General features: G+C 40.2%; 1 protein-coding gene across 1 annotated transcript in view; it reads left to right on the top strand.

Annotated features, from left to right (window-relative positions):
- LMTK2 (lemur tyrosine kinase 2) overlaps positions 1 to 25136 on the top strand; it is an 85163-nt gene that overhangs the window by 41677 nt on the left and 18350 nt on the right. Inside the window, exons 6-7 of the mRNA XM_029049866.2 lie at positions 190 to 277; positions 16262 to 16395. Of these exons, the coding sequence (XP_028905699.1) occupies positions 190 to 277; positions 16262 to 16395 (222 nt within the window). The remainder of the gene's footprint in view (positions 1 to 189; positions 278 to 16261; positions 16396 to 25136) is intronic.

Here is a 25136-nt window from a genome sequence, read left to right as displayed (position 1 = left end):
CAATGCTCTGCACACATACAAACAGTAAGCACTTAATAAATACGATTGATTGCAGGGGTGGAGGAGTAGAAATGAGTATGCTTAAATCTGGGTGTGAACAGAGAAAATGTTTGGATGGGTATTGTGATTCATGGCAGTTCTAGTAGCATATTTACTGATGAAGAAAATGTGGATTTTTTTTTTGGATAGTATTCTGCAGCATCCGAATATTCTGCAGTGTGTTGGACAGTGTGTGGAAGCCATCCCATATCTTCTGGTGTTTGAATTCTGTGACTTGGTAAGTAAATTTAATAGGAAATTCGAATTTAGATTTTCAGATGGCTTTATTCAAAATCCACATGTTGAAAGGGCATAGAAATAGAGTATATTCATTATGCTACTTCAGTTTACCCCTTATGGTAAACAAACATGGCCTAAGTTTTAATTGGAAAGCCTCAGAACATCCCTCTAATATCTCCTCTTACCGTGGCTTGCACACTGTGGATGCACTCTAACTTTTTTTTAATGGCATTTGTTAAGCGCTTACTATGTACTAGGCACAGTACTAAGCACTGGAGGAGATACAAGTTAATAAGTTTGGACACAGTCCATGCCCCACATGGAACTCACAGTCTTAATTCCCATTTTGCGAATGAGGGAACTGAGGGCACAGAGAAGTTAAGTGACTTGCCCAAGGTCACACAGTAGACAAGTGCAGAGCCGGGATTAACAATGCTCTGCAATAATAAGAACTCAATAAATACCATTGATTAATTGGTCGGGTGGAGATTACATCTCAGGAAGAGGCCAGTGACCCCATCCTGCATGAAGTTGAGGGGCTTTGGGATGATGAGCCTCTGGATTAGTGCCTCAGAAAATGACATGTTGAAAGAACACCCTCTTCTTGCTTTGTGACCAAAATATACACAACATTCAGTGTGACTTTCTTTGCTGCATTGAATTTTTGTGACTAACAAATTCTATTTGGAAAATTCTTAGAAACATTATTTTGCCCGGTGCAAAATGTTTACACTCTTATCTGAACTGAGTTTAAAGACAAAGAAACATTTCATGGCGGATCATTTAGAGCTTAAAAATGTCTTCTTCATGGGCATAATATGTTTTAACTCTTTAAGCTGAGACTGGAAAATTGAGAAACAAAGTTAGCAGATATTGCAATTGGAAAACTATGTTATTGGATGAAAAATGTGAAAAATAAGCTGCGTAATGCTTTATATATCAGAAATTCAGTGAGTTGAGACTCACAATGTATAGTTTTTTTTTTTTGGAAAACAGTGTTCTTCCATGGCCTAGTGCATAGAGCACGGGCCTAGGAGTCAGAAGGACTTGGGTTCTAATCCTAGATGCACCACTTGTCTGCTGTTTGACTTTGGGTGAGTCACTTCACTTCTCTGGGCCTCAGTTATGTCATTTTAAAATGGGGATTAAGACTATGAGCCCCATGTGGGACAGGAACTGTGTTCAACCCAATTTGCTATCCCAGCTCTTATGACAGTGCCAGGTACAGAGTAAGCAGTTAAACACCACGTTAGTAGTAGTAGTATCTTTATGCAATTTTTATGTCACTAAGCCAAGGATTTGATATTTGAGGTGCTTGAAGACATCATCTATTATCACTTCTTTTTAAAAAAAATGTATTTATGCTAGAAAAACTGTAGAGTTAGTACTAATATTCAAAAATAAATGAAGAAAGTTTCTTCTTTAACACTGATGACTGAACATGAAATTCCTTAATACATGGTGCAGATTTCACCTTCAACTATTCAGGTTGACTCTGATGCATTGTTTTGAATACAGTGCAGCACTGTACGTGCACAAGACACTTCCATTTACAGCCAGCAGTTTGGTTCTCTTGCCTTTTTTAATTTGCTGATCTTGGCACAGATTTTCTGGCATCCAGAAAGTCATGGAGAGATTGGCATAATATGGTAGAAAAGCAGGTTTGCTGAGAGCAGTCCCTATCTCGGGGTTTATGGTCTTATTTCTAGATGTCAGATAATGCTAGTCCCAGAAATTTCAGTGTGCTTCAAGAGATGCATGGGAGTGGACCAATTGTGATATATCAAAATCATATTCAATAATACCACATTTAAGAGAACATTTTTTTTTTTACGGTATACAAGCCATTACGATGTGCTAAGCGTTGGGGTAGATACCAGCTAATCAAGTTGGACACAATCCATGTCCCATATGGGACTCATTGTCTTAATCCCCATTTTAGAGGTGAAGTAAGAGAAGCACAGAGAAGTTTTGACTTGCATGTGTTCACACAGCAGACAAGAGGCAGAACTGGAATGGGAACCTAGGGCTTTTGGACTCCCAGGCCTGTGCTCTATCCATTAGGCCATACTGCTTCTCTGTTCTATGTTGCAGTGAGGAAGATAAGGCCTGATTCTTGCACAGTCCTCCTTCTCTGTGCCTTCAGACATGCACTGGCTTTTAAAACAATGTGCAGCACGCAGGCCAGCAAGGAGTGCAGGAGTCTGGCAGGCAGTCAAATAAAGGCTTACCAGTTAATGCCATTGGTTTAAATTCTTACATCGTCCGGAAAATTGGGATTTCATCTTTGAAAACGCAGTCACTTCCAAGTGAAAGTTATTGGCTGAAAGAATTGACATCAGAGTTAGGATTCTTTTTTATTGCCTTAAATCTTGCATTCCAAGTGCTACTTTTTGATGAGGCACTTGGCACTCCTACTGGAAGGTTAGATTCATTTTAATGATTAATCATAAAAGAACTCATTTGCGCTAAATTTTCTTTTTGAGTTTTTTTTTCACCTAGATGTGCATTGGTCACCATAGCACATTTTCTATTTCAGACCGAAACATAATATAAAATATGGGCTTTTGCCTATGCTTACCACACAGTCTGAAAAAAACTCGTCATGTAGCCAACCTTTATGTATATGCTTGTGACCAACAATATGTGTTTGTTATGTGTGTGGTTGAACTTTTTCTAGGAGTGAGGAGATTCTGCTATAGATAATTACCATTAGGCAATGTATACGTTTGTACTTCTAACCAGTTTCTGAATACTGTAAATTTATGAGCTCTTCCAGCTGTAATTGAAGGCTTTAAAAAAAAAACTGTTGGTGCAGAAAACCTGGTGGGAATTAATTTACAGGTTGGAGCAAAAAATTAAACCAACCTTGCACCCTTTTAATAATGTTTGTGAGCTGCATTCACGAGCTCATTGCGCTTGGTTATTCCTTATGTAAACTTTGTACCTTCTTTGGCGTTTGTTCATTTCAACAGTAGTCAGAAAAGCTGTAGTGTTGTTTTCTTCCACACTAAGCAGAAAGAATACCTTTTATGATAAAAATTCTCCTGACTCCACCCTTATGCTGGAAGTAATATATGGAGAAAGAATAGCATTTACAATAGTATTTTTATCCATTCATTAAATACAAGTATATTTTATGTCCTTTTAAAAAATTCAGCTTTATTAGTGAAATGACTGTGATCATTTCAAAACTGTGATCCTCTTGTAAAATTTTCATATTGTACCTTAGAAGGATATCTCTCTTTATTCAAATGTTCAGTAGCCCTGTGAATCTATGCATTTTAGGGGCGTGAGTGTGTGTGTGTGTGTGTGTGTGTGTGTAGTCAATCTGTCACAGGGAGCTTATTAGCCAAATCAAGGGCAGCTCTAGAGATTTCCTTGTAGTCTTTGACTTACGTAATTTTAGTTCACTTCTAGAAGCAATAGGATTAAATTTCAGTATAAGGGATATTGGTTAGTCATTGAAAAAATTTTCTGACCGGGAGTTGGTCAACTGTGAAATGGGTTAATGAGAGAGGCCACATTGATCTTCCGCTCCCCTGCTTCAGAGCTGGAGGAGGGAAACCGAATGTGCCAGGGGCCCAGGCAGAACCCTAGTGCATTTTTTTTTTACACTCAAGCCCCAAAGTGTCATTCTCCTGTAATCAATCGGTGGTATTTTTTGAGTGCTTATTGGGTGCAGAGAGCACTGTTCTGAGCACTTGGGAGAGTACAGTACAACAGAGTTGGTAGACACAAGCCATGTAACACATTTTCTTAAATAGTGGGTATACAAAATTGAGCTTTTTTTTTCCTAAAGGAAAGTTAATTTGTTTAGAAAAGTGCTACCCAGTGCTCAAACAATGTTTTAATTAGAGAAAAAACTTCTTACCCTGCTCGTGAAAGCAGGGGGCTGGTTACATATGGGGAAATGTACTAATAATAATTGCAATATTTGTTAACCACTTACTGTATGGTAAACACTGTTCTAAACACTGGGGAAGAATGGAATTAATCAGGCTCGTCACAATCCCTCTAGTACACAGGACTCACAGTCTAAGGGAGAGGGAGAACAGGTATCCTACTTCAGCCCAGCCCAGACACTTGGCTCTGCCAATACCAGCCTGCTCACCGTGCCCTGATTTCATCTGTCTAGCTGCCGGCCCCTTTTCCCACATCTTCCCTGTGGCTTGGAAATCTCTCTTCCTGCCTGTACACCAGACCGTCACTTTCCACAACTTTGAAGCCTTTTAAAATCTCATCTCCTCCAAGAGGCCTTCCCCGATTAAGTCTTCATTTCCCCAACTCCCTCTCCCTTCTCTGTCATCTATGGACTTGGACCTGTACCCTTGAAGTATTTGATATTCACCCCACCCTCAGGCCCTCATGTACCTGATTTATTTCTGTTATCGTCTTCTCCCCTTCTAGACTTTAAGCTCATTGTGGGCAGGAAATGTGTTTACTAATTATGTTGTATAGTACTCTCCCAAGTGCTTAGTACAGTGCTCTGCACACATGAAGTGGTATGTGTTAACCCCTCTCTGTGTACTAAGCACTTGGTTAGGTACAAGCAAATCAGGTTGGACACAGTCCCTTTCCCACATGGGGCTCACAGTCTCAATCCCCATTTTACAGAGAGGGAACTGAGACACAGAGAAATGAAGTGACTTAACCAAGGTCACACAGGAGACAGGTGGTGGAGCTGGGATTAGAACCCATGTCCTTCTGACTTCCAGACCTGTGCTCTATCCACTATGCCATGTATTGATTGATTGATTTTTCACCCCCATTTTACAGATGCAAAAACCAAAACACAGAGGAATAAAGTGACTTGCCCAAGTCATGCACCAGGCAAGTGGCAGAATCAGAATTAGAATCCTGAACCTCTGACTTGCAGGCTGTGTGCTTTCTGTGAGGCCATGTTGCTTCTCAAGTATAAATTGCCCATTCTGATTCTCCTTTTCTCAGCCATGCTAGAATGCTCAGTATCATTCTCCAGCCTACTTCTTTAATGCATCCACACAGTGATTAACAGAAACTCTTGTGCATGTGTCATGGGTTTCTGATTTATCAATAGTTGTCCTCCTACCTCCTTCCACTAGAGAAAGATCTATCCTAGGAAGACTCTGGAGAATCGGTCAATCAGTGGTATTTATTGAGCACTTACTTTGTGCAGAGCTTGGGAGAGTATAATACAACAGAATTAGTGGACATGTTCTCTACCCGTAATGATCTTACAGTCTAGAGAAGAGCTGGGGAGTAGAAGTAAAAGGAAAGATGGGCAAGAAGCCCAGTTATGAGGAGTAGAATCAGACCTCGCACCCACCCACCACTTTTTCCTCCACAAGCTGCTCTGTAGCTGGTGCTCTCCCCTAACTACCCCCAGCTGCATTTCACGTGGCCTTTACCCTCAGCAGAGTAAAATAAGTAAACTGGAGCTGAGATTCTGTTAGAGATGGTTCTAATTCCCCTTTCCCCCTCTTTTTTCCCTCTTGGTTTGTAAACTTCGTTAATATGACATAATTCAGTGTGTAATCTGCATTCTGAGTAGATCATTAATATATTTTAGCTTTTCCTCATACCTGAACCAACAAGGATTAGAAATAGAATTAAGGTATTTCTCTGTTTGTAGCTCTTGGTCACTGGTAGTTTCTTTCAAATTGGTGTTCAGTTGCCTGCTTATTTGTGATTTGTTTTAATTGTCTCTGTGTTGCTTACATGATATTTCTGATATAGTACTGCTATAATTGCCTGGTTGCATAACATTTTAGTATCCTTGGTCATGCCAGACTGTAGATAAAGCTGTAGTATATTATTTCCCAGCTCTGTGTATGTGGTGGGGAACAATCTCTCAGTACCTCAAGTCCTCTATTGCTAGACCAACATCAGTATAACTAAAGAAAAGCCTCATGTGAAGTGCTTTTGATACCTGTCAAAACCCCCACTTCCATGAAAGCTTGAAGTCCTATTTTCTGCTTTCATCCTGAAGTATTTGTACTGTGTTTTGCTTCATCTTTAACCTATTCTTTCAGTCTTCCCTTCAGACTATAAACTCCTTGAAGGCAGGGAACTTGCACCTTGCTATCTTTGAACTCCCCCAAGCACACATTATAGTGCTTAACACCTATGTGCTCAATAAACACTATCGATAAGTGCTCCCAAATCATTTTTTCCAAAAAACCATTCAGTCCATAGTTGTCCATACCACAGGAATCTCCAGGAGTTGTCCATCCAGCTCTGCATCAAGCAGAAACGCCTTACCATCAGCTTTAATGCATTAAATCAGCTCTCTCCCATCTATGTTACCACTGATCTAATGCACGATCTTCTAACGCCAGTGTACTCTCTGTACCTCTGTTTTGTCTGTTTCACCGTGGACCCCGTACTCATGTCCTCCCTCAGGCCCAGAACTCCCTCCCTCTTCGTATCCTCCCTCCCTCTTCGAATCTGACTACCAGTGTCCCCACCTTCAAAGCCCTCCTACCCTCACATCTTCTCTAGGAGCCCTTCCCTGACTAAACTCTCCCCATATCTGCCCTCCCCTCTGTGTGAACTGTACATTTAAGCACATCTGTACATATCCTTATATGCTACTATTTCTCCTACTTGTAATTTTTTATAATGCCTGCTCTCCCTATAGACTCTAAGGTTCTTGTGGGCAGGGACTGTGTCTCCCAACCCTAATACATTGTATTTTCCCTAGCACTGAAGTAATGTCCTCTGCACACATTGAACACTCAAGTATCATTGCTTAATTGAGTCTTATCTCAAGGGAGCAGTTGAGATCAGAGATCTGTGAAGAAAGCAAAATGAACTTTCTTCTCAGGGTCAAACTTGAGACCGATGCCTTAAGCTCAGTGTCTACTAGATGGTGACTCTGGTTAGGTTTGCCTAGTTTGGGAACTTTTTCTGCACACCCATCATTTGGTATCTGTGTGTTTCCATAGGTCTAATGGAAAGACAGTGATTTCCATTCCTTATAGCCTTTGCTATCTGTGTTAAATTTTCTTGACCCATATACTCTCCTTATGTTTAAGGTGGTTGTTCTAACAACTTGAGCTCCTATAACTAAAAGGACCCGTTTGGCAAGTAGGCTAATGAGTGTATAATATTTTTATGATACCTCAGCGAAGCTGCCTGTCTTTTGAAAAGGAAGTTTGACACTATAGAAACCGACCCCTTTTCCCCTCCGTGGGAAAAAAAAGATTCTGTGAACTAAAACTGGCTTTCTAGGCTGCACATGAAAGTAACACTCAGTTTTAAAATGAGTATATTGCAAAACTAAAAATTAAATCATCACCACCCTCTTGTACAATATGTGAGCTAGGTGTTTACTGCTAAGAATGTTTTTAGCAATATAGCAACTTTTAAATCACAGTACTCAGCTTGTAGAGCAGTGAATAATTATCAATCACGACATCTAGTGACCAAATTCAGAAGATGTAATTCCAACTAAAATGTTTGAATTTTATTGTATGAAATGTATTGTTCTCTGAAGGGAATTTTCCTTCTCAAATCATTTCTATGTCGGTTTATACTAGGAAGACCCATGTAAAGAGGGAAAGTTGAAGAGCAGATTCAGATATGGGGTTCTGTGAGAATACAGCATAGTAAATAAGTCAGTTCTCTTAAAATATAGGGGTTGCATTCTCACAGAACCCCAAATTATGGAAAATTCATGTTGTATTTTTATCCAACTAGCCCCCAGTATACTGTATTTAGGCAGATTTTTTGTTGGGAGAATTTTCCTTAATTTTGTCATCACATTCTATCCAAAATGCATAGTGAAAACATACTTCCTAGAGAAACTGTCCTGCTATTGCTGAATTACAAATTTTCTATTTCTTGTGCCTCCATACACTTGTGGGTGGATTTGCTGGTAAATTGAGTTTGGTATTTCCTCTGGAGTTTTAGCAGTATGGAGACAGTAGATGTGACCTAAATTGTCATCTTCCTTTCCTCAGAAATTTTAGTCTCCAAGGGACCATCTTTGATTTTTTTTTGCACAGATTGTTTTGAATAGATACAAAGCTTTAGAACAACTGTTTTTACAAAGTCTTGTGTGTTTATCAATCATTCAATTGTATTTATTGAGCATTTACTGTGTGCAAAGCACTGTACTAAGTACTTGGGAGAGTACACCTCAAATTAAACATGTGCAAAACTGAACTCCTTACCTTTCCGTCCAAACCCTGCCCTCCCCATGTCTTTCCATCACTGTAGACAATACTGCTATCCTCCCTATCTCCCAAGCCCATAACCTTGGTGTTGTTCTAGACTCATCTTTCTCCTTCCACCCACATATTCAGTCTGTCAACAAATCCTGTCACTTCTGTCTTCACAACATTGTTAAAATCTGTCCTTCCTTTCCATCCATACTGCTATCACGCTGATCCAATTACTTATTCTGTCCCACCTTGACTACTACATATGCCTCTTCACTGACATCCTGGCCTCCTGTCTCACCCCAATCTAGTCTGTACTTCGCTCTGCTGCACAGTTCATTTTTCAACAAAAACATTCAGTTCATGTTTCCCCCACTGCCCAGGAATCTTCAGTTGTTGCCCTCTGCATCAAATAGAAACTCCTTTCTAGTGGCTTTAAAGCACTCAATCAGCTCACCCCATCCAACCTCACCTCACTGATCTCCCAGTACAGCCCAGCCTGCACACTCCACTCCTCTAGCGTTAGCTTAGCCACTGTGTCTCACTCTCATCTGTCGCACTGCCGACCGCTTTCCCTCATCCTCCCTGTGGCTTGGAACTCCTTCCCCTTCCATATACACCAAACCACCACTCTCTCCACCTTCAAATCATTAATAGGTTCCATCTCCTCCAAGAGGCTGTCCCCAATTAAGCCCTTTATTCCCTGACTCGCTCTCCCCTCTGCCTCGTCTGTGCAGTTGGATCAGTGACCTTTGGACATTGAATACCCCATTCCAACCCCACAACACTTACGTACATATCTTTAAATTACATTTATATTAATGTTGGAATATGTCCCACTAATTCTGTTGCATTACACTACCAAGTGCTTAGTACAGTGCTCTGCACATAGGAAGTGCTCAATGAAAACCATTGATTGAAACAATATAACAGAATTGGTAGACATGTTCCCTACTCACAAAGGTCCAGCAGCCAGTTGTGGGTGACAGGTAACAGCTCTAGCAAATGGTTATGAGTAATTTTTTAAAGGTACTGATCCAAAAGAGAAACAAATGGCCCTTCCTTTAAAGAGGACAGAAGTCTGATGTTCATCTTCATCCTTTTTAAATGGCCTATTAATATGATTTGTTCTTTCACCTGAAGTACAGAAGCATGTGTTAATGCAGAATTTTTTTTTACTTAAAAAAAATCAGAATATAGTAGAAAAAGAATCTTCAGTTTGACTAAAGAGAAGGGCACAAGTTGAATTGGATTAGAGGGCAAATTCTAGAAATTGCTAGGTAGAGAACAAAGAATTTGGGAATGTTAAGGATTAAGATATGCCCTGGGTCTTATTGTTTTCTTTCACTAATTCAAATTACTTCCTTATTTAAATAGTTTTTCTTTCAATTTTCTGTTCTCCTCTCCTATTTTAGCTGTGTTTAATTGTCCTATTTTCCAGATTTTCTAATCTATTTTGAGAACACATTTTGTTAAGTCCTTTTGTTTTCCATTTAGAATTTTCATCCAAGAAACAGATTCTGCACTGTGACAATTTTTTTCCTTGAGGATAAGTGCAACTATTTCACATTTAGCTAATTTCTGCCTTACTACAGTCTCTGTCCTTGAATTTTTTTTTTTTTTAAAGGTAGAAACTGCATTTGTAGTGTAGTTACAGAGACAGTAACTTCCATCATCGGATTGCTATTGTAGCCGTATGTGTCACAAAATTTAAAATAATTTTTTATATTTGAACTCTAAATAATTTAAATACAACTGTTAACTGATCATATCAGCTGGTTTAATATTGCAGTTAATGTGTTTAATGATAATAATTGTAGTATTATTAAGTACTTAGAATGTGCCAGTGGCCTACTGAGAAGAGCCCAGGACTGGGAATCAGAAGACCTGGGTTCTAATTCCAGCTCTGCCACTTGCCTGCCATATGATCTTAGGCAAGTCATTTTGCTTCTCTGTGCCTCAGTTTCCTCATCTGTAAAACGGAGATTAAATACCTATTCTTGCTCACTTTTAGATTGGGCTCCCCATGTGGGACAAGGACTGTGTCCTGTCTGATTATTATTTATCTACTAGTGTTTAGTACTGCACCTGCACATAGTAAGCACTTAAATGCGACTATCATCAATCAATCAGTAGTACTTACTGAGCACTGACTGTTTGCGGAGCCCTGTACTAAGCCCTTGAGAGAGTTCAGCACAACAAAGTTGGTAAATACACTCCTTGGTCACAACAAGCTTACAGTCTAATTAGTATTGTTATCATCATCATCATCATTATTATTATTATTATATACTAGATAATCAGGTCAGGCACACTCCCTGTCTTACTAAGGCCTCACAGTCTAAAGGGGAAGGAGAACGGGTATTTATACCGCCATAGAGAACTAAGTGACTTGCCCAAGGTCATAGAACAGGCAAATGGTGGATCTGGGACTAGAACCTGCTGCCCTGCTGCACAGGCCTGGGCATTTTCCAGTAGACCACAGTGTCATCCTTGTGTAGGCAAGCACTCTATGGTTTTTGAAAAATTTTGTTGTAAGAAACTGTGATTGTGCATTGTGTTACGGCATCTCTTTGCCGGTAGTACATTTTATGAGAAGCAGCGTGGCTCAGTGGAAAGAGCACAGGCTTGGAAGTCAGAGGTCATGAGTTTGAATCCCGGCTCCGCCACTTGTCAGCTTTGTGACTGAGGGCAAGTCACTTAACTTCTCTGTGCCTCAGTTACCTCATCTGTTAAATGGGGATTAAGACTTTGAGCCTCACGAGGAACAATCTGATTACCCTGTATCTACCCCAGTGCTTAGAACAGTGCTCTGCACATAGTAAGCGCTTAAAAAATACCAACATCATTATTATTATTTGGTTCCAAATAGGGGGTTTTTCCCCCCGCTAGGCACTTTAGTGTTAAGTATTTGATCCAATTCCTCTCACTGTATTAACGCTAACTACACCTTTCCCCTCCCTCCCACCTTTCTCCATGGCTGCAATTGCTGCCACAGAATAGGCCAGAGGGCAAGCAGTAATGGCAGATAATAATAATAATAATAATATTGGTATTTGTTAAGCACTTACTATGTGCCGAGCATTGTTCTAAGCACAGATCCTCTCTTTCTGTAGACTACCAGCCTCAGACCTCCTCTGAAGCCCTCATCCCACCTCCACTGTTGATACCAATGTTCTTTCCTCACCGCAGTTCCCTCCAGCTTCCTGAATTTGTGATTGGGGTTTGTTGGGGAAGGAGGATGTCGACTACAGGTGCAGAACAGACAAGGTGCAGTCTGCCACACTGGAGGCACAAAGAAAATGAACAAACATAGATATAAAATAATTGGGGGCATGGGCGGGGGCGGGGGGGCCTTGGGAGACGGGAGATACTGAGGAGCAGCCTAATTTATTGGATAGAGCATGGACTTGGAAGTCAGAAGGACCTGGGTTCTAATGTGACTCTGCCATTTGCCATTAACTTGGGCAAGTTACTTACTGTCTCTATGTTTCAGTTGGCTGTGAAGTGGGAATTAAGACCAGGAACCCCATGTGGGTCATAAATTGGGTCCAACCTTATATCTACCCCAGTGTTTAACAAATATCATTAAAAAAACACACACACACACAAAAACAAGGAGTGAGCCTGGGGTGCAGGAGGCCAAGCTGCAGGAACAGGGAGGGCTGGGCTAGGGAGATCAGAGAATAGCTCCTTTGGTGAATTCGCTAAAGTAGAGGATCCAAGTTTGAATCACTCCAAGAACTGATTTCTACCTGGCTAATGTGGAAAAAAATCATCCTTATTTCTTAAAAAATCTAGTACATATCCTTCTTCAGCACTGCATCCCGTCTGTGTGCGTACGTGTGTGTTGACACACTGTGGCATTGAAATTGCCCATTACAATTAATTTATTTGACAATGGTGCTGCAGCTATGAGTTTACCTAAATTTTTGTAGGAGCACTTACTGTGTGCAGAGCACTGTACTAAGCACTTTAGAGAGCATAGTACAATAGAGTTGGTGGACGCTATCGCTTTCCAGAAGGAGTCAAAATTTTAGTAGATGGCGAAGACAGGCATTGAAATTAATTACAGATAAGGGAAATGGCGAAGTATAAGGATACATATATAAGTGCTTTGGGCCTGAGGATAGGGTAAATATCAAGTGCTTAAAGGGTACCAGATCCAAGTGATAGACAACAGAGAAGGGAGAGAGAATAGGGGAAATGACGGCTTAGTCAAAGAAGACCTTTTTGAGGTGTGATTTTAGGACAGCTTTGAAGGTAAGGAGAGTGGTGGGCTGTTGGATAGGAAGGGGGCGGGAGTTCCAGCCCAGAAGGAAGATGTGGGCAAAGGATCCACAGCGAGGTAGATGAGATTGAGATACAGTGATGAGTTTGGCTTTTTTCTTTTTTTTTTTGTGATATTTACGCGCTTATGTGTCAAGCAGTGGTCTTAATGTTGGAGTGGATACAAGTTAGGTTGGACAGAGTTCATGTCCCACACAGGGCTCACAGTCTAAATAGGAGGGAGAACAGGTATTTCATCCCCATTTTACTATTGAGGAAACTGAGGCACAGAGAAGTTCAGTGATTTGCCAAAGGTCACGGTGCAGGCAAGTGGCAAAGCCGAGATTAGAATACAGGTCCTCTGACTCCCAGGCCCATATTCTTTCCACTAGGTTATGCTGCTTCAAAGCTTCTCTGAAAGGTGAGTTCAGAATGCCATCCTCCTCTTGCCACTTGTCCCATACTAATCATTTTATAGAAAATCTTGTTTTATTTTTATTTTATTCATTTTAATGGTATTTAAGTGCTTACTCTCTCCCAGGCACTATGCTAAGCGCTGGAATAGATACAAGCTAATCAGGTTGGACACAGTCCATGTCCCGCATGGGGCTCACAGTCTTAATCCCCGTTGTACAGATGAGGGAACTGAGGCACAGAGAAGTGAAGTGACTTGCCCAAGGTCACACAGCAGACACGTGGCAGAGCTGGGTTTAGAACCCAAATCCTTCTGACTGCTAGACTCGTGCTCTATCTACTACTGTTTAAGAACTGTTGTTCTTAACATGAAACTGGATCCCTATATTGTGCTACATTTCTTTAAAATATGAAACACTTAAATGATAGAAACTATGACTCCAAACATCAGAAAAACACCATACCTGTGTTGTTGAATAAAAATAATATGGAGATATTTTCTTTTGAAGAATCCAGAATATTTTTGACTAATCTAATTTATAATATGCATGAGTCTCCTTAGCCACACTGCACATTATAATTTTACTACGATCATTCTATTGAGTTTATAAATGCACAGTATTGTTAACACTGGCATTAAGCTTTTCGTCTCATATAGCTTTTTCTTTTATCTTGTATTGAAGAAGCTAAATGCTCTCAATCAGAATGGAAAGATCACATAATGACTCTTTAGAACTCATGGCAATTTCCTTTCCGATGTGAAGGGTGCTTAATAATATCCCCTTTGCGTTTCAAATATAGATCCAGATGGAAAGAGCTTTAAGCAGTCAGTTTGCCGTTCTGATATGATGTTTTAAAGCAGCAGCTTGCTGCCATCTAGAGCCAGATAGATGACTTTTTTCAGTTGATAGGTTTTGAAATTTCAAGCATTGTTGGAGATTGTCAACTGAATTTAGAATGTGTAATCTTCACTGGGCTGTTTTTGAGATCGTTTCTTTCATTAGAATAATAAGATTGTTAGCCAGCATGTTTCATTTGGGTAAAACTAGAATATCAAAGTATGAGTTAGTAATGGCAACCACACGCCCCGTACGCATCTTTGAAACGAACCTACTTACATGTACTTGGCTTGATCTGAAAAATATAAATACTCACTCTTTCATGAAATCTATTGGAATTAAATGGTTTGTGTTGAATTTTCTGTACAAATATTTGTAAGCATTGAGTTGCCTCCTCTTGGATACAGATGGGGATAAAATCATTTAATTAATGAAATTTATCACTGTAATAATAATAATAATGTTGGTATTTGTTAAGCGCTTAGTATGTGCAGAGCAGTATGCTAAGCGCTGGGGTAGATACAAGGTAATCAGGTTGTCCCACATGAGGCTCACAGCCTTCATCCCCATTTTATAGATGAGGTAACTGAGGCACAGAGAAGTGAAGTGACTTGCCCACAGTCACACAGCTGACAAGGGGCAGAGACAGAATTCGAACCCATGACCTCTGACTCCCAAGCCTGGGCTCTTTCCACTGAGCCACGCTGTTTCTCTATGTGTGCCCTGAAATATGCTAGGAACTTTTCAGACTAGAGACAAAATCTTTGATCCTGCTCACTAGGTTGACAGTCTAAATCTGGCAGATTGACCTAGGGAAAATAAGTTTTCCTGCACCCAGACACTGAAGGTCTCATACAAGTTAAATAATCCTTCCCCTTTAATAGTTTGTCACTCATTCTAGAGTGAAAAATTACATGAACTATAGCATGTGTATTAATAACGTCTAGATGATAATGCTGCTATTACCATTTCTCCACCTTCAGGGCAGAATGTACTTGGAAAAAGTGTTACTGTTTGCCAAAAGCTACTGTTTACTTTGAGAAATGGCCAGATATAACAGAACGTAAATCATCAGGGCTTCATTCTTGGATAGATCTATTAAGATGCCATTTCAGTTAAGGGGAGAGGGTAACACACTGGTGTGCAGTTTCCTCCGGAGCGTGAATGCATTCCTCTTTCTTTTTCTCTTTCTTTTTCAGAGTCACCTAGCTCTCTTATACCACAGGGGTTGTGTTTTTCTCTTATGATAAGGAAAGCATATACTGTAGTCTTCTTCTGTTCTGACACCATGCACTAAGCAATTTTTTCCAGCCCCATTGCCCTGTATCCGGATCAGTCCCGTGTTGTCGAAGAATGTTCTCTAATTTCCCATCAGGGCTCTAGCCACAATGAGTATTGAAAACACACAAGAACTAAGTGTATAGACATCCCACCTTCAAAATGTTTTTGACTGAGGATTGTGTTTGATTGTATATATTTGATTTCTGTTGATCTTTCTACATCTAGTTCAGCTAAATTGACGTAAGGGTGTTCTATCTATTGAATTATTTATGTTGAAAGACATAGAATAAATATAATAGGAAAGTACTGGGATCTAATTAGCGTACTTTCAAATGTCAGGTCTACCTGAAAGAAACTTTAAGTGGCTACTAGGTGCTAGTTTGTAGAATGTGGTCATATTTGTGTTGATTTAATGTATCTTCGTGGACCGTTAGATGATGGATTACTTGACCAGAATTTAACAAGAATTAATCTTTGCTGGGGAAAAATGGATGTAATATTTTGAAATGTGGTGCTTTTCCATTTAGGTGCTGGATTACTGAGTTTTGTGATGTGAGATTTTGGAAAACGGACAAAATTGCTAATCCTAATTGTTCAATAGGGATCACTTTATGCAAAGTACTGCCATCACCCTTTTTAAACTTATTTTTATCTTCCGGCAAGGCAAGTATTGCCTTCAAGCCCTTCAGAAATTAGTGCTGTGTTAAATTCCATCTTGTAGCCGTTTCTTGTCTTCCTGTGTTTTGTTGAATATGTAAAAGTGATCTCATTCTTAATCTAATTGGAATGCCTTTAAATGGAAAGTGCCGTATGCCTTAGATACATTCTTTAAGAATCATTACGTGTTACTTGAAACTTGATGAGTTGGACACTCTTTATTAAGAACAACCTTATTTATAACTACTTAATAATAACCTTGTTGACTGATATGAACCATGTAATGTGTTCAGTTGTTGCTTTCATTTCAAGAATCTGTTGGGGGCAATCAACATGTGAAACTAGTGATGTGCATTTCCATTTCTGTTTTTACAGGGTGACCTAAAAGCTTATCTGTGCAATGAACAAGAACATATGAAGGGGGAATCACAAATCATGCTGCTCCAGAGAATGGCATGTGAGATTGCTGCTGGACTTGCTATAATGCATAAACATCACTTTGTCCATAGGTAGGTGTGCTTTGCCAATATTGACCCTAATCACATATTCCTTTGTATATGGTGCCATTTCAAGTTTTGAAAAACAGTCTCATGCAATGGCTAAAGGAGGTAGAGAGAAAAGCATAGGCTGCTCTTCCTTTCTTCCATATAATTTTGGGGTAAAGTATTTTGATTTTTTTCTCCCCACTTAAAAAAACTTCCTTGCTAAGTTTACCGCGTACCTGTGATGATGACAGCCAAATTGACCTACCCAAATAATACAGTCCTGAAAAAACCAATTCATGTATGTCTGAGTAGAAACTCCTTTCTGCTCCGTTTAATTCCCTTCTCACCCTCTTTAGCTCATTCTCTCTCCCAAATTCATGGAAAAACTCTAATTAGTCTAATTCTGCTAATTAGTAAAATACCTTCTTTGGGTACCTCCTGCAGAGTCACATCTTCTGTGAAGTTTTTTCTAAGAAACTTTAAACCAAGACTAATAACCAGACAAAATGCTCAACTTTATAAAACACACAGTTCTTCTAAAATGCAGAAATTGCATTCTTGCAAATCTCCATATTAAAACTCATAGGGATTGACACCACACACATGCAAAAACCACTTCTTCTGACACCACAGTGTGCTGTATCCAAACAAATCCAAATTTGTCCACATCACTGGACACATGTTTTCTAATTCCTTAGCAAAGCTGTAGCAGAAACCTATAGTGAAGACATGCATTATGGCAGAGCTGAGTGTATTATCTGTCAGTTGCTTTCCGTTTCTTTCTCTTACTTGTGTTTGCGGGTCTTGTTTGCCTGATTTAGATAAAGCCTTGTGAGCATGAAAATCCCAGATTCTTTTAGGAAAAGGATCAGGTAAATTTTCTTGTTCAAATAGGTTGATAGTGTTACTTTTTGTATATTGTAATGCTAATAGAAGCCGTTCTGGGCATTGACATAGTGGTTACTTAATGTTCTACTAAAGTCGCTAATTTAAATGGTGTTAACATTTCAAAGAAATCTAACCACTGACTGAATATCATCAAAACTCATCCACTAGGAAGATAAATTTTTTATTAGTGTGTTCATAATCCTTATGAGGTCTGATGTAAGAATGCACCCAGAAACTCAGGAAAGATTGCCCCAGTAACATATCCTGGGTGAGGCTAATCTTTTGTTTTTTGAAGGACATTAATATTCAGTAGACTTGCACAGCAAATATCAGCTGGAGCCTATTTCGGTCCTTGAAGTCACCTCATAACTAATGAACAATTTTAAGAGATATTTGAAAAAAGCCAGAAATGAGGGTGCTTATGTTAGTATGTTGGGTTGAAAAATGTAAAAACGATTTCTGGTTGTATCCTGACACGGTTCTCTCCTGATTCTCCTCCTGCCTCTTGCTGCTTCTCAGTCTCTTGTACTGGCTTCTCCTCCATCTTTTACTGCTTAATTCTGAGTGGCCTTTGAGTTTCTGTTCTTGGTCCTCTACTCTTCTCAATTCACACTCACTTCTTCCTGGACCTCGCCTACGTCCATGACTTCAGCTACTACCTCTGTGGAATGACCCCCAAGTCTTGCCTTACCAGCCTGAATCTCTTACCACCCCTGCAGATTTGCGTTTCCTCTCACCTCTAGAACATCTCCTCCTAGGTGTCCTATAGACACCTTATGCTTAATTCTACTAAAACGGAACTCCTCATCCTCCCTTTACAGATCCACTTCTCCACCCAACCTTCTCATCGCAGCTGACAATATCGACACCTTTTTTCTTCAAAGCCCACATCCTTGGTGGTGTTATTACCTCTTCACTCTCTTTCAACTTTCACATTGTCTGTCTCTAAATCCCGCCTGTTTTTCCTCCACAACGTTTCTCAGATTTGCTCCTCCTCCTGCATCCAAATAGTCCAGCTTCTCGCCATCTTCCGGCTAGACTACTGTATCCATCCCCTCGTGGATCTCCCAGGCTACAGCCTCTCTCCTCATTCAGTCAGTGGAATTTATTAACTCTGGATCCCATCACCAGTGCATACTTCACTGTCTTGCCCAAATCCTTTTTTGTTTTGTTTTGTTTTAAGAAAATCCATTCTATACGCATCTCTTCCCTCCTCACAAGTCTTCAGTGGTGACCCATTCCTCTCCTCAAGCAGAAAATCTTAACCACTTGCACTGTCCCTCATATATCTTCATATTTCTTCTGAACTGAGAGCCCATGTTTGTGAAGGAATTGATTATAATGATATAAGCTTGGTATGGGCAGGGAACATGTATTGTACTCTCCCAAGTGCTTAGTACAGTGCTCTGCACATTGTAAGTGCTCAATAAATGTGATTGATTGACTACTCACACTCTCTTCTGTGACAGCCATGATCCCTCTGGAGTGTGGAGGGCAACAAGAGAGTAGACATGCACATGAAGGTGTTTTAATTAGTAGGAGATCATATCTTCCTAACTACCTCTTGAGTATTTAGTTGCATTTGCAACCACTGGTAGACATACTCTTCTATTTAAGCACTTTTCCTATATATCCCATCTTCTCTTTGTCCACCTATATGTAAATTATTTGGGGTCTGCCTCCACAGTTAGATTATAACTGTGATACATTGATTGGTTGTCTTTTACCTCTATTATACCCTCCCAAGTGCTTAATACAGTGCTTTGTACACAGTAGATGCTCAAAAAAATAATATTGTCCTTCACATATATATTTAGTTCAATGAGCACATTACACTCTTTGATAGAGATTAATCCAACTGGAGTGAAATAAGATATTGGGAGGTAATACACATTCAATAAATGCCATTGGTTGGAATGAATAATAAAAGGATTATTTTAAGTAGTAAAAGTAAATTTGGCGGGTTAAATTTTTAAGTTTGAAAATGAATTACTTTGAATATGTGCAGAATCTGTTTCAGATGTTATAACAAACCATAAAAGGGCATTTTTCATTTTTAGTGGACTGACTCAGGTCAGTACAAACAACATGATTTGAATATAGAGCTGCAGACCTATCCAACCAAAAGCTGTTAAGCTGTATAAGAAAACTGTTGAAGGAAACCCCTTAATTATGTTATGTGTGCGTTTGTGTGTTTTAAGAGAATGCTTGCACCTGAGTTTTAGACACCCCGAGTTTCCGAAATAGCAAATTTGACAGACTTGAAGCTCTCTGTATGCTACTGGAGCTGCTGACCTGTCATTATAACATGCCATTTCTAGCCTCCTTTGGCCAGGAGCCTGGGACTTCCCGTTCCCTAGATTCAGGTCTTCCTTGGCAGCCTATCGTTGAAATGCCATTGGGTCATTTAGACACCAAGCTTGGTGTTTTCATGCCAGAAAACGCCGTATTCCTGCAAAATGGTGTATTTAATTCAGATGTTTGCTGTTTGGAAGCCCTTTTGTAACCGAATCTAGGTAATTATTTCACATTAAAACTCCTTGAGGATTTTGTATCCTTTACTTTATAGGAGCTAGCTGTAAGGAAGTTTTAGAAATAGTATTTATTAAACACCTACTGTGTGCAAAGCAGCCTACTCAATCCTAGGGAGAAAATGAATGGATGAGAATCAGACAAAATCCTTGGTCCTAAAGGGGCTCACAGTCTAAGAGTAAGGCGAGCGGGTGTGGGGAGTTAGTTGGTGACAAATAAGGAAAGAGGGAGTAGTAGAAATGTAATAACATAAAATACAAGGCTAGAATCCAACAGATTGGGTGGTGAAGAGGCTCAGAGAGGTCCTCCCGATAGTGCCATCCAGCTCATCCAGAGTCTGTCAGTCAGTCAGTGGTGTTTACTAAGTGCTTACTGTGTTCAGAGCACCGTGCTAAGTACTTGGGAGAGTACAATACAGCAATAAACAGACACATTCCCTGCCCTTAATTAATGAGTTTACAATCTGTAGGGGGAGACATTCATTAATATAAATAAATTTCAGATATGTCACAGTGGAAATGTGGAATGTTCTAAAATTGGCGGTGGGTCCCACTGCTGCGGATTGAGCCCCTCAGGGGCCTGCACGTGTTGGGCAGGTTGTGTTGGGAGCAAAGAGCCTAAAGTGCTTATTACAGTGCTCTGCACACAGTAAGCGCTCAATAAATGAGATTGAACAAATGAAGAGCCAGGGCGGCTCAGTGCAGGGGCTGCGGGAGGTACGGACAGCGTTGGTCAGCAATCCGGTGGAGTGGAAATCCCTTGGGAGCCGAGGAGCACAGGGCTACAGGGATAGGGCAGGGCAGGAGAGCGTCCCCAGGATAGCACCACTAGTGTTATTCAGTGGTCCAATGGGGTGGGAGGTTGAAGAAGAAACTGCTACAGTTTAAGCTTAAAGTAATTAAATTATAAACTTAAGATAGTTAAACTTACAGCTCCTTCTGAGGAGGGAATATGGCACTTGCTTGTTTTGTCTTTCCAAGTTTTTGGTTTAGCGTAGTGTACCCAGTGGGTGCTCAATAAACGTTACTACTACTTCCAGTGCAGATGATTTTTACAAGGCTTATTCTCTGGGATAAGAAGTATTGAGTTCATTGAATTGTTGGGGGTTAACTGTTCTGGGAATACGAAGAATGTGCAATTAAAATATTTTTCATTTTACCATCATTTTTTTTCTCATTTGTATCTATAGGGATCTGAATTTGTGAAGTTTAGAAGGGTTATAACTTCATTTATATTGTCCTGCATTTTTTTCTTGTTCTTTATTTTAAATAAGCAGTTTTTTTCTTGTTCTTTATTTCTGTATAAATCTATTGGAAACTGTTTAGCCTTTATGTCCTTTTCCCTTTTCTGCTTTTCTTTTCACTCTGTTTAACTCATGTTTTCCAAACAAGCATTTTGCATTTGGAAAATTATTAGGTCCAGGTTTACTAGTGAGGCAACAAACTAGAAGTGAAATTTTTCACTTTCAAGATCAAAATCCAAAACTTTCTTTCATTTTCTTTTGATCGTATGAATTCACATACCGATCATATGACTTCACAGAAATATCTCAACTGAATCTTAATGCTTGCTTATTTTTCAGTCAGTGTGAGTGTAAAGTCTTTATGTGGGTTAGAGGGGCAATGTGAATGAGTCGAAGGGAAGGATTATAGGCCAGGGAGTCAGAAGGAGCTGGGTTTGAATCCTGGCTCTGCCACTTGTATACTCTGTGACCTTGAGTGAGTCACTTAACTTTTTATTTCAGCTTCCTCATCTTTAAAGTGGAAATTAAGACTGTGAGCCTTATGAGGGATAGGGATTGTGTGCAACCCAATTATCTTTTATCTACCCCAGCGTTTAGTACAGAGTCTGGCACAAAATAAGCACTTAAATACCACAGTTATCATTTATTACCAACCAATTGCTGGCTGGGGCTTGTTTCTGAGCCAAGCAGAGCACTTGGAGGTGGTGACCCAAATGGAGAGATAGTTATATATCGGGAAGCCAGGTTGTTGAAAAATCTGTGCCAGTGAAAATGTCAGCTGGAAAGCCATTTTTCATTTCTCACCCCTAGAAGCACTGCCCTTCCAGATCTGATCCTGCTCAAGGCCTAGTTCATACTCTATCAAGGAACAGTAGTGCAAATCCAATAAAAATTGACACACTCAGAGATAACTGCTGTCAGAACTATCTTAGAGGAAAACATCTTTCTGTCTACCTGAATAGAATTTTTAAATTTAATCTTTCACTCGTCTCTCTCTGAGCCTGAGTAAGCCAAATAGAAAAGTGTTTCAATAATCCATGTATCGGTGTTTTACAGGGGACAGCAATAAAGCTTGTGCTGTTCTCAGATGTTAGCTGGCTATGTAATGCTACTTGTCACTTGAAATTCAGGGATAATTCAGAAAGGCTCAAATTATTTTCAGAATTGCAAATTGGGGCTTGGTAAAAATAACTTCAGCTTCAAGTGAACGTCAAGGAAATGATTGTGTGAATGTCCTATAGTACTGTACTCAGACAGCAAAGAATCAAAGAAAATGCCTTTCCATATTTTTGTGGGCAGTGTCTAAGTTTGTAAGAGATTCCTTCTCAGTGACACTCCCGCTCACGGATGTAATCTCACCATCAGCAGGTGGAGCTCTACTGTACTTTTGAAGACTGCCCCAGTATGATTAATTTTCGTCAAGCTAGGGACAATCAGTACAGGCGCCTTTTGGCTTGAGGTGAGAAAGCTATTAATTTGTCTGTCCATCAGAGCTATCCACCTGGTACAGAATTTCAAAAAGACAGCCAGTTAGTTGAACTAACAAGAGGTCCCTGGCATGGGTGTAGTAATTCAATCGTGAGCCTTTCATCGGACATTAATCATCTGTGCAACTCCGACACTAGATCTGCTTTTCAGCCCCGTCTGGCGTTTGGGGCGTGATTTTTCCAGCATTGTAAACCAGGGCTACATACTCACTGTGCCTCTCTCTCAACTCTCCTGCTGCCGACTTCTTGCTCTTGCCCAACACCACGCCTAAGACTCGCTTCCCCTTTGGTTTATTCCCGTATTGTACCCTCCCAAGCACTTACTACAGTGCTCTGTACACAGTAAACAATAAATACAACTGAATGAATTGAATGAATGAGTATCCAGCAGACTTTGATTCCCCCCCATTGCCACAGCCCTTAGCCACTCACATCTCTTCCAGGAAGCCTTTCCCAAGCAATCCCTAATCTTCCCATTTAATGTCCCTCAACTGCCTCTTCAGTCTTCTTAAGCACTTATCACAACTCCTGTGACACATTTATTCATATTTTAAATGCTCTACCGCTCCCCCCCCATCTGTAATTTATTTAAATGTCCACCTCCCCAACTAGACTTTAAGCCCTATGAGGGCAGGGGTAGTATCTTCTAGCTATTTTTTTTTTAATCTCCAAGCATGTAATATAGTTCTTTGCACCCAGTAAGTACTCAATAAATGCTGTTGGTTAAACAGTCACCTCTGTCGGGCCTTAATTTCCCTCCTCCAGTTCTTCCCTCCTCCAGTTCTCTTGGTGCCCTTGGGGTAATTCCATTTGCCCAACATTCCTAGCCAGTTTTTACACTGATGCTGCAGCTTTAAATGGTGAGGAGAGCCTGAACATGTTCATTTGAAAGCCCTCAACTGAATTTCCCCTGGCCTTTGTTTTTTGAGTTATTTTTTAAATTCCCATGGACTCCTTGTTGATTACCTGTCGTTTCCTGGTAATGTACATTTTCAAAGAGCGCCAATATGCGAGATTTAATCATCAGAGCTTTGTAATGAATGTTTCTAAATGAACAAGATCAGGAATTACTAGGGCAAGTGGGAGGAGAAGAGAAGGTAGGATGCTGAGAGGGGAGAAGCAAGGAATTAGCTTCAAATTGCAGGAATACTTCCTCAAGGGGCTGCGGGATGTTGCTGTAGGGCCAGATCCATTGGGAAGCCTCACTTCAGGCCTATCCAGCAACTCCTCTCTGGGACTTCACAAACTCCTGAAGCATCCTGGTGGAGAGGAGTGAGGATAATAATAAAGTTGGTATTTGTTAAGCGCTTACTATGTGCAGAGCACTGTTCTAAACCCTGGGGGAGATACAGGGTAATCAGGTTGTCCCACGTGAGGCTCGCAGTCAATCCCCATTTGGCAGATGAGGTAACTGAGTCACAGAGAAGTTAAGTGACTTGCCCACAGTCACACAGCTGACAAGTGGCAGAGCGGGATGAAAAATGGTTTAGTGCAAGGACAAATTCCATTTTCTTTGCTGGGATTCAAGGTAAATTCAAATTATCATCTAACTGTGGTTTGGCAAATTTTAAGTGAATTTGCCTATTTAAGTACTCTAACGATCAATGAATGTTATTTATTGTGCTCTATGGGCGAGAGCACTGTACTAGATGCTTGAGGAAGTACAGTAACAAAGTGAATTGATGTTATTTCATGGTGAGCTTGCATTCTAAAAGTAGGGAATATTTTCTGCTACACCACTTTTTAACACCGTCATATATACCTGTGTGTGCGCGTGTGTGTTTGTGTGTTTGTGAAGCAGCATGGCTCAGTGGAAAGAGCACGGTCTTGGGAGTCAGAGGTCATGGGTTCAAATTCCGGCTCTGTCACTTGTCAGCTGTGTGACTGTGGGCAAGTCACTTAACTTCTCTGTGCCTCAGTTCCCTCATCTGTAAAATGGGGATTAAGAGTGTGAGCCTAACGTGGGATAACCTGATTACCCTGTATCTACCCCAGTGCTTATAACAGTGCTCTGCGCACAGTAAGCGCTTAACAAATACCAACATTATTATTGTACTGTTTCCTTCCACATTTAGTTTTGATTGAATGCCCTTCAGGACGGGAAATTAATTTTGCTGAGGTGTGTGTGTTTGTGTGTGTGGGCAGGGAAGGTGTCCACCAACTCTCTCCAAAGCACTTAATACTGTGTGCTCTGCACATGTAAGTTTGCCATAAATGCCATTGATTGTTGATAAAGATTATTATTGTTTAATGACAGTGGTTGAACTTACTGTTGTCTAAGGACATAAAGAATTGTCTTTGCAAGTATTTATTCTGGTAACACTGTCCTGATGTTGTCTGAGTGGAAGAGCTTCAGCATCGGTGATTTGGGTCATTGGTGATACATTCTAGCCGCTGTAGTTGTACTTCCTCGTAGTGTTCACATTTAGGAACGGCTTGGAGACCGATGAATACATCTCTTATACAACTTGTTTGAAATGGCATCTCCCCTTTTGAAAATATTAACCTGGTTATTAAGAAGCCAGGCCAATTAATGCAACAGGTACACCTAGCACAAATCCCTTTTTAATAAATTGCAATTGAATTTTTGTTTGAGGAACTGAAAACAGCAGAAA

Source organism: Ornithorhynchus anatinus, chromosome 2, assembly GCF_004115215.2.
Source record: "Ornithorhynchus anatinus isolate Pmale09 chromosome 2, mOrnAna1.pri.v4, whole genome shotgun sequence".
Taxonomy (NCBI): domain Eukaryota; kingdom Metazoa; phylum Chordata; class Mammalia; order Monotremata; family Ornithorhynchidae; genus Ornithorhynchus; species Ornithorhynchus anatinus.
This window is presented reverse-complemented; position numbering and strand designations above follow the sequence as displayed.